Raw genomic sequence first — 17,122 nt, 5'->3', positions numbered from 1 at the left:
ACTCCCCCACACCCCAGGCCAGGCCAGACCCAGTTTAGAAGCCCAGGCCCTTCCTATTCCCCCACTCTCTTCCTCACTCTGTGGGGCCCCAGTGCTGTGGGTCCCCAGGCAGAGTTGGGCCCCCCCCCCCAGGCTGGGATGCAGGAAGCCGTGTCTGTGCTGCCAGCAGCCCCAGCCGGAGTCGTGTCCACAGGAGACGGGCACTGTGGTGCTGGCCTTTACACAGTGGCCACCTCCCCACAGCCGCTCACAGCAGCCGGCTTCACAGGGACTGTCTCTTCTGCATGTGCAGAGAGGACACCGCATCTGGGCGGTCAGCAGACTCTGGGGCAGAAGGGGCAGAGTCTCAGGCCGCCCACCAGGCCTCTTGGAGGAAGCCCTGTATGTGCTGGGAGGAGGGGGAGGTAGAAAGTTAACCCTCGGGAGTCGGGCTGTAGCGCAGCGGGTTAAGCGCAGGTGGCGCAAAGCACAAGGACCGACATAAGGATCCCGGTTCGAACCCCGGCTCCCCACGTGCAGGGGAGTCGCTTCACAGGCAGTGAAGCAGGTCTGCAGGTGTCTGTCTTTCTCTTCTCCTCTCTGTCTTCCCCTCCTCTCCATTTCTCTCTGTCCTATCCAACAACGACAACAACAATAATAACTACAACAATAAAACAACAAGGGCAACAAAAAATAAATAAAATAAATATTAAAAAAAGTTAACTCTTCCTTTTCTCTTTTTTTATTGTTATTGATGTTGTTGTTAGATAGGACAGAGAAATGGAGAGAGGAGGGGAAGACAGAGAGGGGGAGAGAGAGACAGACACCTGCAGACCTGCTTCACCGCCCGTGAAGCGACTCCCCTGCAGGTGGGGAGCCGGGGGCTCGAACCAGGATCTTTATGCCGGTCCTTGCGCTTTGCGCCACCTGCGCTTAACCTGCTGCACTACCGCCCGACCCTTGACTCTGCCTTAAGGGAGCTATTGATGGCACAGCAAACTGGGGGGTGGGGAGGGGGTGGGCGTCTCCTGGATGGGGTTGCACGGGAGCTGGCACAGTGCAGGGGACAGGCTGAGATCGGAAGCTCATGGCCTTGGGTTCAAATCTGGCTCCTGCACTCAACTGGTGAAGTCCTGGGCCAAGGGGTGTGTGTGCAGCCTGTGTCTCTGTCTTCTCATCCGGAAAGCGGGGGCCCTGCCACCAGGCCTGCTGGGGGGAGGCTTGTGGGCTTGGTCTGCCCCCCATTTCCAGCATCACTGGTCACTGTCACTGCTCAGAGCCCCAGCTGCCGGTGGGGGGGGCATGGTCGGGACTCTGAGGAGCCCGGCAGTCAGCTGTCACTTCTATTCCTGGCTCCCCAAGGCCCCACGCCAGGGAGCCCAGCCTCCAGCCCCCCAGCACTCCTGATAGGTGGGACCCAGCTGCCCGCCCTGTCCATGTCACTCTGGGTGATGCACAGTGGCTCAGCCCTTGGAGCCTGGTGTCTGCGGGCATTGCGGGGTCCCATCCCCTCTCCAGAGGGGACAGGAGGTGTTGCTGGGAGGGCTTTTCACTGCAGGAGGCCGTGAGGTACAGTGGCTGCTGCCCTTGAGGCTTATTGGGGCCGAGTTCCCGCTGAGAAAGGCAGAGGCTGGCCACAGAGCAGAGTGTCCATTGTGTGGGGTGGCTGAGTGGGCAGAGCACACACCTTACCCATGCTCTCGACGGAGGACCAGAGTTCGATCCCCAGCATTGCACGTACCAGATTGATGGAATTTGTGCACTTTGTCCACAGGATCAGCTGAAACAATGCTTCTCCCGGAGGGCCACTGGAGCCAAGGACACAGACACCCTGGTGCAGGAGGCTGACAGCCGTTATGGGGCCTGCACGGAGCAGCGTCAGCGCGGGGACAGGTGGGCAGGGCTGTGGGGTCTCTCCTCTCTCAACACCCTGCACAGCACCCAGGGAGCCCCATGGAGGGTGGGCAGGACTGTGGGGGTCTCTCCTCTCTCAGCACCAGGCACAGCACTCAGGAAGCCCCATGGAGGGTGGGCAGGGCTGTGGGGTTCCCGGGGAAGGCTCTGGGGGTTTTCTTGACCAGCTCGTCCCTTCCAGCAGCTCAGGGATGGCCGGCCTTCCCATGTGGCCTGGGGAGCAGAGACCCCGGGAGCCTGAGAGGCCCTGCCCGGACCACTAGCTGCGCCCTCTGCTGCCCTCTGCTGGGTACCCTTGAGTGTGCGTGTGGACTCAGCCGGCTGTCACTGCAGCCTGTTAGCAGTGCTGGAGACATTGTTGCTTGGTTGTGCCTTTCCTCCTCCTCCTCCTCCTCCTCCTCCTCCTCCTCCGTCTCCTTCTCCTTCTCCTCCTCCTCCTCCGTCTCCTTCTCCTTCTCCTCCTCCTCCTCCTCCGTCTCCTTCTCCTCCTCCTCCTCCTCCTTCTCCTCCTCCTCCTTCTCCTCCTCCTCCTCCTCCTCCGTCTCCTTCTCCTCCTCCTCCTCCGTCTCCTTCTCCTCCTCCTCCTCCTCCTCCTCTGTCTCCTCCTCCTCCTTCTCCTCCTCCTCCTCCGTCTCCTTCTCCTCCTCCTCCTCCTCCTCCTCCGTCTCCTTCTCCTCCTCCTTCTCCTCCTCCTCCTCCGTCTCCTTCTCCTTCTCCTCCTCCTTCTCCTCCTCCTCCTCCTCCGTCTCCTTCTCCTCCTCCTCCTCCGTCTCCTTCTCCTTCTCCTCCTCCTCCTTCTCCTCCTCCTCCTCCTCCGTCTCCTCCTCCTCCTCCTCCTCCGTCTCCTTCTCCTCCTCCTCCTCCTCCGTCTCCTTCTCCTCCTCCTCCTCCTCCTCCTCCGTCTCCTTCTCCTCCTCCTCCTCCTCCGTCTCCTTCTCCTCCTCCTCCTCCTCCTCCGTCTCCTCCTCCTCCCCCTCCTCCTCCTCCTCCGTCTCCTTCTCCTTCCTTCCTTCCTTCCTTCCTTCCTTCCTTTGTTCCTTCTTCCTCTCTCTCCTTTCTTCTTTCTCCCTTCCTTTCTCTCTCTTTCATCCCTTCCTTCTCTTTCTCTTCTGCCCCTGCCAAGGTGATGTCTGCAACTACAAATCCACTGCACCTGGTGGCTGTCCCCCCCCACTTTTTTCTTTCTATTGTATTTGATAGGACAGAGAGAAATGGAGAGAAGAGGGGGAGATAGAGAAGGAGAGAGACACAGACACCTGCAGACCTGCTTCACTGCTTGTGAGGCGTCCTCCCCTCCCAGCAGATGGACAGCCGGGGCTTGAACCCAGGTCCTTGCACACTGCGATGTGTGCTGGACCGGGGGAGCCGCTTCCAAGTGCTGGAGTCAGCATGTGCTCTGGACACAGCCGCTCCCTCCACACCAGGGGCCCGGCTCCCGCATCTGCAGCTCTGCCCCACTTCCCTTGCTGCCATCTTGTGTCCCACTCTCAAACCCGGGCTTTAAGAGCTGCCCACAGACCAGCCTCTCCCCCCACCCCCCCAGCCCGGCCCCGGAGTCGCCATCCCCGGAGAGCAGTGGATGGAAGCCTCCCGGCTGCCGCCTGTCCTCCCTGTCTTCCCCCACGGAGCCCACCCCGTCTGGGGCCCCCCAGACACCCCGGGGTGTCAGGGTGGACGCGGCTGGCAGTGGCTGGGAGCCCCCGGTCAGCCCTGTGACACCGTCCCCGCCAGACCCCGGCCCTTCCCACACAGTGGACGACTTCTCCTTCATGGATGTAAGTGGGGGGCTTGGAAGCCGTTCTTTCTGCTCCCGGAGGTGTCCCCCCTCCGCAGCCTTCAGGGTCAGGATTCCTGTGCAGGGGCAGGGGCAGGGGTGGGGGCCAGGTTAGGGTGCCAGAGGGACCCTGCGTCTGCATGTGGCCGGGACATCCCCCCCCCCCCGCCCCTGTGTGCTGTGTGTCTGGGGAAGGCGACCAGACCTTTCTGAGCCCTGCTGGGTCAGAGGCCAGTGGCCAGGCCTGCCTCCTGCACTCACCCCCACCCTCCTGTTTCCCAAAAGCAAACCTCAGTCCTGGACTCCAGCGCCCTCAAGACCCGGGTCCAGCTGAGCAAGAAGAGCGGGCGGCGGCTGCCCAGTGCCCTGCGGCACAGCCGGGTCCTGGAGGACAGCCTGGAGGAGGAGGCCCACAGCACCTGGATGTTCCGGGATTCCACGGGTAGATGGGGTGGGGACCCGAGAGCCTCGCAGAGGGGAGGGACAGAGAGCAGCACAGACCCCAGGCCGCAGCCCCACCTCCCTCCTAGGAGCTTCCTGTGTGGGCCTCAAACGCGGGTACGGCAGGGTGTCTGGCTTGGGCTGTGCTGCCTGTGATGGCAGCTCTCGGTTCTTCCCGCAGAAGAGAAGCCCCCCCGAGGGGAGGACTCTGACGAGGAGGAGCAGCCCCAGCCTGAGAGGACGCCCACTGCCCACCCCCAGAGGCTGCCTGCGCTCCCCGGCCTGGACCCCGCCCTGTTGAAGGTGCAGAAGCCTCCTTCTGTCTTCCCTCCCCCCTCCCATCCTTCCTCACAGGCAGGAGTATCAGAGCCCCCCAGCACCCCCACAGTCAGGGTGGACATGGTCAGCACGGCCAGCACTGCCCCACACTGGGGTCCCCCGGGGATCCATGCTGGCCTGCTGGTCCGTCTCTGACCCCAGGCATCATGGGTGATGGGCCTCTGAATCTTTTTACTCTGCAGTCAGGCACGGCAGCCCCCCCACTCCGTCCCCCATGGGCGCCTGGACTCCAGGGCCTGGGTCACCACATCAGGCTGGCATCAGGGCGCCCCTCCCGCCCAGGACCCAGCTGTCCCCTTCCCTCTCCCCAGGCCCAGCTGCACAAGAGGCCAGACACAGACAGCCCCGGAGAGACCCCCAGCTGGGCCCCCCAGCCCAAGGCCTCCCGCTCCCCCTTCCAGCCGGGGGGGCCTGGCAGCCGCGTCGAGAGGAATGACAGGTGAGGATGGCCACTCTGCCGGGGCTCCATGCCACTTGGGGGGGGGGGTCACGGAGTCCCCACCCCCCATTCTGTGGGGCCGTATGGCAGGAGACCATCTCTGGGGCCTCGGCCAGTGAGACCAGAGTGTCTGGCTTGGGACGGATCCCTGAGCCCCGCCTGCCTGCCTTGTGCTGTGCCCACTGGACCACTACCCCTCACCCCCCCCTCCCCCCCGTCCTTCAGGGCGTCGTCTGACCAGGTGCCTGGGCCTGGTGGCAGGTGAAGCACCACAGGCATTTGCAGGGGTGGAGTAGGGGTGCTCGGAGCCACCGGGCAGAGTGGTGCCCCCTTGTGGGGATCCCATGAAATTCCTGTTTTTGTTTTTTCAAAAGATTTATTTACTAAGGAGAGAGAGGGAGAGGGAGAGAGAGGAAGGGCAGTGGTGGGGATTGAACCCATGACCTCGTGCTTCTGAGTCCCAGGATCCAGCCGCGGAACCCCTCCCTGGCTGCAGTGACCCCTGCTTCTCACCCACCTGCCACCTGCCTGTGTCTGCATCCCCCCCACAATGGGGGCGGCTCCCCCAGGCCCACACATGACCTGCTGCTTGTGGCCCCAGGTCTGAGGAGCCCACACCCCAGTGGCTGAAGGAGCTCAAGTCCAAGAAGAGGCAGAGCCTGTACGAGAACCAGGCCTGAGCAGGTAGGGGGCCGGGGGGGGGCCGGGGTGTCCTCCCCAGGGATGAGGGTCTGGGGACTCGAGACGAAGGTGTCCTGGGACCCGCCCAGGGAGGGCCCTTTGCATCAGCCATGAGAGGGGCAGGGCTTTGGCCTTCTGCCCTGGACTGACCCCCTTGTCCCCTTAATAAAAGCAGCGGCGGGGGGGGGGGGAGAGTTGGGTGGTAGCGCAGCGGGTTAAGCGCAGGTGGCGCAAAGCACAAGGACCGGCGTAAGGATCTCAGTTCGAGCCCCCGGCTCCCCACCTGCAGGGGAGTCGCTTCACAGGCGGTGAAGCAGGTCTGCAGGTGTCTGTCTTTCTCTCCCCTCTCTCTCTGTCTTCCCCTCCTCTCTCCATTTCTCTCTGTCCTAACCAACAACAACAATATCAATAATAATAACAACAATAACAACAACGATGGAAAAATATGGCCACCAGGAGCAGTGGGTTTGTAGTGTAGGCATCAAGCCCCAGCAATAACACTGGAGGCAAAAAATAAAGAAAAGATATTCAAATAAAACTTAGGAAACACACACACACTCACACACACGCACACATGCGTGCACACACACACACACTCACACACACACGTTTTCTTTTGCAGAACCAGGGCCTTGATTTCATTGCTCCCCAGACAACTTTTTTTTCATTCAGAGAGAGAGACAGAGACACAGAGAGAGGATGAGACATCCCGGCACTGGAGTTTCCCCTCACGCCAGGCCACTCCCATGGGGCACTGGGGCTCACCCCTGGGCTGCACACAGGGCAGACACCCTCATGAGCTCTCTCCCCAGGCCTAAAGAGAAATAAAAAAACAAATGGACAGTCAAGCCAGCCTACAGCAGTCTGAATCAATCAATCAATCAATCAATCAACCAATCAATCATTTTGCCTCCTCCCTCCCTGCCACCCACCCCTCACACAGACAGACAGCTGGCGGAGAGGATGATGGGAAAAACCAAGGGGTGTCATGGGGGTTCACACGCCCCGCTCACCAACACCAGGACTGTCCCTTCCTCCACAGACGGGACTCTGCCACGCCCAGTCCAGTAAACAGAAGCCTTAACCCCCAGAGCTGCGGACAAGGCCCCACAGCTGCCTCCCTGCTGCCCGGGCCCTTCTGGGGGGCACAGAGCGGGGTCCAGCACCCCCACCTCCTCCAGCCAGGAAGGAAGCCACTGCCCTGGAGGGGACACCGTCACTGCTGCAGCCCCGGGAACATGGAGGGACTGAGCCTGCTCCCTGATTCTGAAAGCCCCTGCATCGTGAGCGGGCCTGGCCCAGCCCCCAGGGCAGCTCAGGCGACCGACCTGCTGTTTCTGGGTTCCCAGCTTGGGGGGGAGGGTCCATCACTTGGATTTTTTGGTGTATGTGTGGGGGGTGGTGCATTCCTTCTCCCCCTGGAAGTGCTGGCAGCTCCGTGTGAGAAGTCCAGAGCCTGCCCCTTGCCCCCCCTGCCTGCCTTTTGTCTGGGGGGGGCTGCCTGCACCCCCATTCCCCTCCCGCCTCCTGTTTCTCTGTCTGAATCCTGGTTTCCTTGGGAGGCAGAAAAGCTGTAACCCTGCCCCCTCCCTCTGGAACCTGACAGGTGGGCCTAGGAGCAGGGTTGAGGCTGGTGGTCTCAGGTCCTCACCTCCCTGCCCTGAAGAGACCCCCCACCCCCGGCCCTACCCATGCCCCCGGCCCTGGCTCCCTGGAGTTCTGCCTTTGTCCCTTGACCTCCAGGGCTTAGTAGCTGCGACCCCCGTGGCCACCTTGCCCGCCCAGGCAGCTGGCCTTCCAGAACCTTCTTCCTCTCCAAACCCCTACCCCCGTCTCTCTGGAGGGAAACCCTGACCGGAAGTGCTAGCTGCTTGGTGATTCAGCAAACCACCCCTCCCTTGGGCAGATACCCCGGAAGCCCCCCTCCCACCCCAGCCTGCAGCTGCCGTAACTCTGTGCCAATCTTGCTTGGTGGGGGCTCACTGGAGAGAGGTGCTCATCTGGTTGTCAGGGACCCCAGGACTGGGCTTCCTGAGGGGGGGCTCTCTGCACAGCATGGGGTAGATGGGGGGGTGTCACATGCATGGCGGCTCCCCTGTCCCAGGAGCTGGTCAGTCTTGCTAGGGAGGGTGACCCACCCAGCAGCGTGTCCCTCCCCTGCTAGTCTGCCCTCATCTCCCACAGGCTGGTGGACACACCTGTGCCAGGGCCAGGGTCAGAGCCAGGGGCACTGCCCTCTCCCCTCCCCCTGACCCAGCCCCTCGCATCCCCCTTCCTGCTGGCCCCTGGCAGCCCTCAGCCCTCTGTCTGGAAGCCTCGAGTATGTCTGCTGGGTGACTGTTCTCTGTCTGAGTCTCCTCCTTCCTCCTCTTCCTCCTCCTCTTTTTCTCTTCCTCCTTTTCCTTCTCTTCTCCCTTTTTCTTCTCTTCCTCTCCCTTCTCCTCCCCCCACCCCTCCCTCATCTTCCAACCACCCTCTCTTAGCTGCTCTGTCCCCGGGATGGGGTGGGTGCTGGGTCCCTCTGTGACACTCTTGTGCTCCGTGAGCATAACCACGCTTTCCGGGAAGAGACCCCTCTCTGCAGTGGCCTACAGCGGGCAGCTGGGAAGCCCCCTCCAGGGCTCGGTGGGACTCTGGATGACCAGACTTTAGAGGACGTCCAGCCTGGAAATTGGGGCGAGCAGGGGTCCCCAAAGCCTCCTGGACCCTCATCTCCTACGGGGCAGACAGTCAAGGGGCTGGGGAAACCCCCTACCCTGGCCCACCATCACCAATGCAATGAAGCCCCAGCGGCCGGTGCTGGCACCCTGGCAGGACACCAAGTGGACACAGCTGCACGGGGTGGGGAGGGGGCCTCTGTGGGTTGGGGGTTGCTCAGGACTGTCCCGGGGCCCCTGTGGAAAAGGGTCACTTTCACACGGACTTCATGCCTTAATCATTTGTGTGTCCAGCCCCCTCCTCCCATGGAGAGCCTGACTCAGAGGCAGGTACCCCCACCCCAATCAGCGTTTTCATGGCTGGTCTTTTGATAATTCTGTACTCCGTACCTTGGCCCTCTACAATAAATGCCTTCTCCACAACTCCTGCGTGATGGCACAAAGGCCTCTGGCCTGGAGGGGTGGGTGGGCAGGTCACAGAGTGGCTGGGGGGCCACTCACCAGAAGAAGCGGAGGAGTGGGTGCTGGGGGGCTGTGCTGGCCGAGGGCCTCCAGACGAGTGTTGTCTCCAGGGAATGCGTACGCTTGGCCTTGTGGGAGCCCCAGTGTGGATGCCTCCAGCTGCCCATCAGACTGGCCCTGGCAGCGAGGCGAGACCCTAGCCAGCCCCAGAAACCCTCAGCCCTACAGGGGAGTCGTAGGCAGGATTGAATGCTCTCCAAGGTGACTGGGGCCCCCATGCCAGGCCCCCTCCTTGCCCCCACCTCTTCCGGGCATCCCTGGTCCCCAGTGCTCCCACCATGGTCCCCGGTCGAGCACTGCAGGGGGAGTCATGGGACTCTGGAGGCGAGAGGACACTGCTGACCCCCCCAACCCCTGTCCACAGACACATGGCAGCATTGAGTGATCCTGGGGTCCCTCCCACCCAAGCTGTCAGGCTCCCCAGCAGCACGACTTGGTGCCAGGAAGCTGGAGGCAAGAAGAGAGGGTCCCCGTCCCCCCGTCTCCCACTCCCCTTGGCTATGGGCTTTCCGCAGAGCTGATGAGGCCGCCAGTTGTCAGAGGTCAGGCCTGATGGCCATTGGAGTGCAGCAGGGCGTGAGGAATCGAGGGGGACAGGGCGCTGACTCAGCACACCAGGACCTGCTGGCCTGTCACATCGAGCCCATAAATAGGGCACCCCCCGCACAGACGGGGTCTGCAGACAGCGCCCGGTCCCTCCAGAGGCCACAGCTGCAGGTTCACTCTGGGGGTCTGGGGGTGGGTGGGAGGAGACAGGCTACTCACCAGGCGTGCAGGCGGACCCCGCAGGGTGGGGTCCCTGCAGAATGGAGCCCGGGGTGGGGTGTCCCAGCTGCCAAGCACAGCTGGTGTCGGGAGACCTGTAGCTAGGCGACAGGAGCTAACAGCTGGGGGAAGGTGGCGACCTGAGCATCTCAGGGCCACCTGGGCATCTGAGACGGGACGTGGGCTGCAGCTGGACTGTCCTTTGCTTTATTTTAGTCTCCTGTTGCCGGGGCTCTCAGTGCCAGCGTTACAAATCAACTGCTTCTGGTGGCCTTTCCCTCCCCCCTTTCCATTTGACAGGACAGAGAGGAGGGAGAGATAGAGAGGGAGAGAAAGAGAGACACCTGCAGACCTGCTTCACTGCTTGTGAAGTTCCCTCCTGCAGGGAGAGAAAGAGAGACACCTGCAAACCTGCTTCACTGCTTGTGGAGCTCCCCCCTGCAGGTGGGGAGCAAGGGGCTCGAACCTGGGTCCTTGCGCTTCATACTATATGCACTTAACTGAGTGCACCACCGCCCGGCCCCCTCTGCTTTTTTTTTTGTTTGTTTGTTTTTGGTCACTTGGCCAGAGCACTTTTGTGCCAGGGACTGAACCTGGATGCTCTGCCTCTGTGTGCTGGCCCACAGAGGCTGTCCCGGGTGCTGTGTGCCCCGGGGTGACACGTGGCTGTCACCTGAGGTGTCTGAGTAGCTCTGTGTGGCCTGTGTGTGTGAGACGCAGGACAGTCACTTATGAGTGTGTGTGACCCTGGGAATGCGGCCTCTGTTCCCAGGGTGACAAGAAGAGCCCAGACCAATGTTCAGGGGAGGAGCCGGGAGGGAGAAGGCTGAAACAGCTGTCTGTCTGTCTGTCTCCCGCCATCTGTGGTGTGTCCTGGGAGTCTGGAGGCACTGAGTGGACATGGTGAATAAAGGACCAGTGGCAGCGGCTTGGGGTCCCCGAGAGGGCCCACCTGTTAAAGCACAGGCCTGGCCTTGCCTGAGGCTCTGGATTCGAGCCCCAGCACCACACAGGGAGCTCTGTGGCTGGTGGAGCAATGCTGTGGCGTCCCTTCCGGAAAGCACCGGGCATTTTTGAGACCCGGCTCATTCCCTGAAGCCACAGTGCTGAGGTGGGCAGGGCTGCAGAGGGAGCCCCCACCCCACCCAGCTGCCTCTGACCGAGTTTGGGGGGGGCGCTGCAGAGAGCCTTGGGGAGCCTGTCTCTGGGGAGCATGGTGGGAGGGCACAGACCTAAAGTCCGGCTACTTCCTGGCTGTGAGTCCTGGGGAGCTGGTCACTCCTGGCCAGGCTGTGGGTTGCCACCCCTCCTGTGCAGCGGGGATCCTGAGCCACTGAATGCCCTGGCCGGGGAGCCCAGTGGGAGGTGCTCAGTGGACGTTTGTTGAGTGACTGAGTGATGGAGCCCATGGTGGTGGGGATGGCAGGGCCACTGCTGCAGCTTGTCCTGCCCCCCTCCATGCACCTGCCACCCGGCCAGGACCACTGACTTTCGTTTTGGTTGAAGCCAACGGTGGAGACCCCTAAGATGGCGGAGCAGCAGGGAGTATCAAAGCAGGCGGCTGCCGGCAAGAGCCATGGCGGGATGGGCGGGGCCTACAAGGTACCGGCTGTGTGTGGGGGGGGGGGAGGGTAGGAGACGGGACAGACGGGCAGAGGCAGACGGGACAGACAGCCTCTCACAGTCAGCTAGGCCAGGCGGTCCCTGGCTCCCTCTCACCATTTCTCTCTAAACATTTATTTATTGGATAGAGCCAGAGAGAAACTGAGAGGGGAAGGGGAGACAGAAATGGAGAGAGAGAGGGAGAGAGAGAGAGAGAGGCACCTACAGCCCTGCTTCACTACTCCTGAAGCTTTCCCCTGCAGGTGGGGACTGGGGGCTTGAACCTGGATCCTTGTGCATGGTAACCTGTGTGCTCTCATCAGGTGCGCCACCACCCGGCCCCTCTCGCGCTGCCTCTTCACAGGCTAAATCTCTTTCCCAACTTGGAAACCAGAGGAAATGGCACATTTCTAGCACCCTCACTCCCTCCTGTCCGGGTCCTGGGGTTCCCTGCGTGGCCACGCGGGAGGGGAGGCTAGTGCAGGTCTGCAGTGGTGCGGCTCGGCTTGGGGCTGGCCCAGGGCAGAGGCCTGCAGCCTCCAACCTCCCCTCCCCTGGGGCCTGGAGGCCCGAGCTGAGGGCGCTGTCCTTGCAGGTGACCGTGTATGAGATGGAGAACTTCCAGGGCAAACGCTGCGAGCTGTCGGCCGAGTGCCCCGACCTGACGGATGGCCTCCTGGAGAAGGTGGGCTCCATCCAGGTCGAGTCTGGGCCGTGAGTACCTCCCTCCCTCCCTCCCTCCCTCCCTCTCTCCATCTGTCACCTGTTTTGCACCTGGACGGTGAGAAAGGAGGCCTGTGCCCTCTAAGAATCCCCCCGATTCTCGCTTCCTTTAGAAAAACACTTATTCAGGACTGTGTGGTGGTGCACCTGGTTTAGCTCACATGGTACTAAGTGCAAGGACCTGCACAAGGATCCCAGTTCGAGCCCCCAGCTCCCCACCTGCAGGGGGGTGGCCTCACAGGTGGTGAAGCAGACCTGCAGGTGTTTGTCTTTCTCTCCCCCTCTCTGTCTTCCCCTCCTCTCTCCATTTCTCTCTGTCCTATCCAACAACAGAAAAAATGGCCACCAGGAGCAGTGGATTCGTAGAACAGATGAATGAGGCCCATAATTAGCATTGTACTGGGGAGGAGGAGGCAGAGGGGAAGGAAGAGGAGGAAGAGATGGAGAGGAAGACGAGGAAGAGGAGGAGGAGGGGAAAAGGGGGTTAGAGCCAACATCTTCTCTAGCAAACCCAGCTGGGGCCAGGTTTTGCCTCAAGAACTTTCCCCAGCACCTAACACAGGGTTGCATGGGGAGCCTCCCATTACACAGCCAGCAGGTGTCTGAGTCCTGTCTGCTGGTTCCAAGCCCCCAGCCCTTAACAAGTCCACCTAGCTCCTTCCCGAACAGGACCAGGGTTCGAGGCAGGGTGTTGAGGACATCCATGAGTGGCTCAAGGGTCTCCCTGTCCCCAATGGCCCCGAAGGGACACGTCACTTACCCCACCCCACTCCCAGGTGGCTGGCGTTCGACCGCAGGGCCTTCCGCGGGGAACAGTTTATCCTGGAGAAGGGGGACTACCCTCGCTGGGATGCCTGGTCTAGCAGCCAGCACAGTGACAGTCTCATGTCTCTGCGTCCCCTGCACGTGGTGAGTACAGCCCACCTCTCGCAGATGCTTTGTGCCCCAAGACCAGTGCCCTCTGGGTGCCCCAACTCCGAGGCTGCTTCCCAGGACACTGCTCCCTGGCCACATCTCAGTGTCGCCTCCCGCGGGCAGTGAGTGGACTTTTTTTTGGGGGGTGGGGGTGGGGAGTATTATTCTGTGAGGCCTTGGCTGCTGTCTCCGGGGCCTTGTGGAGCCATGTTCTGTGGAGGGGAGGCCAGCTCACAGAGGACGTGGCCCCCAGGACGGTCCTGACCACAAGCTGCACCTGTTTGAGAACGCTGCTTTTGGCGGCCGTAAGATGGAGATCATAGATGACGACGTGCCCAGCCTCTGGGCGCACGGCTTCCAGGACCGAGTGGCCAGTGCTCGTGCCCTCAGCGGGACGTAAGGATACTCACCTGCCCACTTCCTCACCTGCCCACATTCCCACCTGCTCACCTGCCCACCTCCTCGCCTGCCCACATTCCCACCTGCTCACCTGCTCACCTCCTCGCCTGCCCACATTCCCACCTGCTCACCTGCCCACCTCCTCGCCTGCCCACATTCCCACCTGCTCACCTGCCCACCTCCTCGCCTGCCCACATTCCCACCTGCTCACCTGCCCACCTCCTCGCCTGCCCACATTCCCACCTGCCCACCTGCCCACCTGCCCACCTGCTCACCTGCCCCTGTGCCTATAGGTGGGTCGGCTACGAGTTCCCCGGCTACCGCGGGCGCCAGTTCGTGTTGGAGCGCGGCGAGTACCGCCACTGGAACGAGTGGGGCTCCAGCCAGCCCCAGATGCAGGCTGTGCGCCGCATCCGTGACCAGAAGTGGCACAAGCGAGGCAGCTTCCTCAGCAGCTGAGGGGCCTGGGACACAGGCCTGGGGCGCACCCGCCCAACCCTCCCCACACCGAGCAATAAAGCCCGGGGCCGGTCCCCACCTGCCTGTTCCTCTGCCTGTGTTGCTTCTTGGGGTCAAGGGCAGGGCCCGGGGGTCGGGGGAGGTGGGCAAGGCGGGTGGGCTCAGGGGTTCCGAGGCCCCACAGGAGGCCTAGAGCTGAGCACACACACCCCCGGCTCCTGTCCTTCCGTGGACACTCACACAGCCTGCCCAGTGCATGTTGCCTTGTCCCCTTCTGTCTCATCCACCCATCTACCCACCCATCCATTCACCTACCCATCCATCCACCACTCATCTGTCCAACCATCATCCATGACTCATCCATCCACTATCCATCCATCCATCCATCCACCCACATATCCATCCATCATCCACACATCCATCCATCCATCTACCCATCCACCCACCCACATATATATCCATCCATCCATTCACCTACCACCCACCCATCTATCTATCCGTCCATCCATTATCCATCCACCACTCATCTGTCCATCCATCCACTACTCTCTATCCATCCATCCACTACTCATCCATACATCCACTTACATATTCATCCATCCATCCATCCATCCACCATCCATTCACAATCTATCTATCCATCCATCTACCTATCTATTCCATCCATCCATCCATCAATGTACCCATCATCCATTCATCCATCCATCCATCCATCCATCTACTCATCCATCCATTCACCTCCCCATTAGTCCATGCATCCATCCATCCATCCATCGATGTACCCATCCATCCAACATCCATCCATCCATCTACCCATCCATCCATCTACCCATCCATCCTTCCATCCATCCATTAGTCCATCCATCCATCCATTCATCTACCCATCCATCCACCCATTCATCCATCATCCATCCATCCATCCATTCATCTACCCATCCATCCTTCCATCCACCTGTTAGTCCATCCATCCATCCCTTCATCTACCCATCCATCCACCCATTCATCCATCATCCATCCATACACCCACCCACCCACTTACCGATTCATCCACCTGCTCACCCATCCATCTACCCACACATCCATCAGTCCATCCAGCCACCAGCCACCCACCCATAGTCCTGTCCATTCGTCCATCCACCTTTCCATCTACCTTCAGCCAGCTCTCCTTTCTTTTCTCTGTCCATTCTCTCCATCAGCCCCTCCATTTCTCCCAGCCTCTGCTGCCACTTTCCCCAAGCAGGAGCCAGGCCTTCGTCAAGGTCTGGGGACACAGCCGTGGACACCTCCTCCCGGGAGCCCACCTCCTGTGAGAGACAGCACAGCTTGAATGTGCTGATATGAGGTGGTCCGTGTTAAGGATGAGGACATGGTGCAGGGATGGAGGGTGTGGGGTGCTCTCTGTGTTCCTTCTGTCCTCACAGAGCGAGCTGGATTTGGTGGGCGTCAGCCAGTAGAGGGGAGTGCTCCAGGCAGGGGTGTGGCTGGGTTTGGGGGCATGACAGGGAGGCCAGCAGGTCTGGGGGCCTCAGGGGGGCTGGGGCTCCACACACCCCGGACACTGACCCTTCTCCTGGGGCTGGGGGCTGGGGGCTGGGTGAGAAGGAACATGGGCTGGCCCTGGCTGTGGCACCCAGCACAGACCATGGAGACGGAACACGGGGACAGCGCCTGCAGTCACTGCACAATCAGGGTGACTGGTGATGGGGTGGACGCTGAGGTCTGCTGCAGCCTGGTCTGGGGTTCGAGCCTCCTTCCAGCTCCCAGCCTCTGTGGGTTTATCAGCCCCGGGGCAGACCCTAGGGCATTGCCGGACACAGGTGACAGACCCCTGTCCCCCACCTCCAAAGCAGGGTCCCCAGGGCAGATGCAGCTTATGTATCCGCGGGGCCTCGGAAGGTTCTGGAAGGAAGACGGCCATTTCAGTGACGTCAGCCGACACAGGGACAGTGGGAACAAATCACCCGGATTGGCTGTCACTCTGCTGTGTGTGGGGGCGAGGCCTGGCTTGGGTGATGGGTGACCCCGGGGCTGGGTACCCTGACTCCACCCTCTGAGTTATCTGTGGAGACCGGAGTACTGGCTCATTCATGCCTGTCATCTCTCTGTTTTTTCAATCTTTATTTATTTATTGGATGGAGACTGTCAGAAATCAAGAGGGAAGGGGGATGACAGAGAGGGAGAGAGACAGACATCTGCAGCCCCGCTTCACCACTTGCAAAGCTTTCCCTCTGCCAGTGGGCACTGGGGGCTCGAACCTGGGTCCTCGTGCACTGTAACATGTGCGCTCAGGCAGGTGCACCACCATCTTGCTTATGACATTCTCATCACCATCTCTGTCGTTATTATTAATGCCACTGTGGGGCCCTGGGCTTTTACCCCTGCCACCCTCCAGCTCTGTTGCTCGGCTCTCGGTGGAATCTGGATTCTCCATCGTAGAGACAGAGAAAACTGAGACCACAGCACCTCACCGCTCAGGGAGCTTTGCCTGTGCGTGGTGCCCCCTGCCAGGTGGTGCCAGGGCTTGAACTGGGGTCCTGTGCAGAGCAAAGTGCATACTGCAGGGTGAACCATGCCCTGTCCACTTGTCCCTCTTGCCTGCACTCAGTGCCCGGGATCCCTCGAACCCAGGGCCTCTCACATGTGTAACCTGTGCCTTCCTGAGACAGCCCTCTGGCTGTGGTGTACTTTATTCAGTGTTTTATTTTTTCTTGCCTCCAGAGTTATCTCGGGCTCAGTGTGAGTGCTATGAATACACTGTTCCTGGACGCCATTTTTTTTCTGTTGTTGCCTTCATCGTTGTTGGCTAGGACAGAGAGAAATGGAGAGAGGAGGGGAAGACAGAGAGAGGGGAGAGAAAGACAGACACCTGCAGACCTGCTTCACCGCCTGTGAAGCGACTCCCCTGCAGGTGGGGAGCCGGGGGCTCGAACCGGGATCCTTACGTCGGTCCTTGTGCTTCGTACTATGTGAGCTTAACCCGCTGTGCTATCACCCAGCCCCTATTCACTGGTGTTTAACAAGAGCCTTTGAGCAAGACCCCCACGTCTGTACCCACTCTTCCTGGTCTCATAGAGCCAATAGCCCCGCTGTGTCTGGTGGGTCGCTATGTTTTATTTGTTTCTATTTTTTATTTGCTATTAATGTTACGAGCTTGTAAGATTACAATGTATACTTCCACACCACAACCACCGCCTAAGTTCTGTGTCCTCCCCCTCCCACCTCACCAACACCTTTCCTTTCCTGGTTTGCTGATGGAAGCCATTCCCTCAGGTGTGAGAGGGAATCTCTGTGCAGTTTTAATTTACATTTCTCAAATGAGGAGTGTTTCTTCATGTGTTTTTTTCTTCTTTTAAAATATTTATTGATTTGTTGTTCTTGTTGTTGTATTGTTGTAGTTATTATTATTATTGATTTCATCGTTGTTGGATAGGACAAAGAGAAATGGAGAGAGGAGGGGAAGACAGAGAGAAAGGGGGAGAGAAAGATAGATACTTGCAGACCTGCTTCACCGCC

At 60.4% G+C, this 17,122-nt stretch overlaps 2 protein-coding genes across 5 annotated transcripts in view; both read left to right on the top strand.

Moving 5' to 3' along the window:
- KIAA1671 (KIAA1671 ortholog) overlaps positions 1 to 7,925 on the top strand; it is an 82,938-nt gene extending 75,013 nt beyond the window's left edge. Inside the window, exons 2-8 of one of the 3 annotated variants that reach the window (XM_060192556.1) lie at positions 1,754 to 1,872; positions 3,437 to 3,668; positions 3,953 to 4,109; positions 4,290 to 4,411; positions 4,759 to 4,886; positions 5,488 to 5,570; positions 6,610 to 7,925. In XM_060192556.1, the coding sequence (XP_060048539.1) occupies positions 1,754 to 1,872; positions 3,437 to 3,668; positions 3,953 to 4,109; positions 4,290 to 4,411; positions 4,759 to 4,886; positions 5,488 to 5,566 (837 nt within the window). In that variant the 3' untranslated portion in view covers positions 5,567 to 5,570; positions 6,610 to 7,925. The remainder of the gene's footprint in view (positions 1 to 1,753; positions 1,873 to 3,436; positions 3,669 to 3,952; positions 4,110 to 4,289; positions 4,412 to 4,758; positions 4,887 to 5,487; positions 5,571 to 6,609) is intronic. The other 2 variants (XM_060192557.1, XM_060192555.1) reach the window with 2 other exon arrangements.
- Positions 7,926 to 9,972: 2,047 nt separating this feature from the next.
- Positions 9,973 to 13,613, top strand: CRYBB3 (crystallin beta B3). Of its 2 annotated transcripts, XM_007525234.3 has the most exons (5): positions 9,973 to 11,113; positions 11,709 to 11,827; positions 12,613 to 12,745; positions 13,005 to 13,147; positions 13,444 to 13,613. In XM_007525234.3, exons 1-5 carry the CDS (start codon positions 11,039 to 11,041, stop codon positions 13,607 to 13,609), a joined length of 636 nt encoding a protein of 211 aa, XP_007525296.1. In that variant the 5' UTR covers positions 9,973 to 11,038; the 3' UTR covers positions 13,610 to 13,613. The 2 variants fall into 2 exon arrangements, with proteins under 2 accessions (XP_007525296.1, XP_060048589.1); XM_060192606.1 differs by lacking the exon at positions 9,973 to 11,113 and having other exon boundaries at positions 11,312 to 11,827.
- The last annotated feature ends 3,509 nt before the right edge of the window (positions 13,614 to 17,122 follow it).

The sequence above is a fragment of the Erinaceus europaeus genome, chromosome 6 (genome assembly GCF_950295315.1).
Source record: "Erinaceus europaeus chromosome 6, mEriEur2.1, whole genome shotgun sequence".
In the NCBI taxonomy this organism is placed as follows: domain Eukaryota; kingdom Metazoa; phylum Chordata; class Mammalia; order Eulipotyphla; family Erinaceidae; genus Erinaceus; species Erinaceus europaeus.
This window is presented reverse-complemented; position numbering and strand designations above follow the sequence as displayed.

Coding starts and splice junctions, on each gene's coding strand:
- CRYBB3 (XM_060192606.1), top strand. CDS start 11,412: ATGGTAACCTGTGTGCTCTCATCAGGTGCGCCACCACCCGGCCCCTCT. Junction 11,828..12,612: donor ATCCAGGTCGAGTCTGGGCC/GTGAGTACCTCC, acceptor CCCCACTCCCAG/GTGGCTGGCGTTCGACCGCA. Junction 12,746..13,004: donor CTCTGCGTCCCCTGCACGTG/GTGAGTACAGCC, acceptor CGTGGCCCCCAG/GACGGTCCTGACCACAAGCT.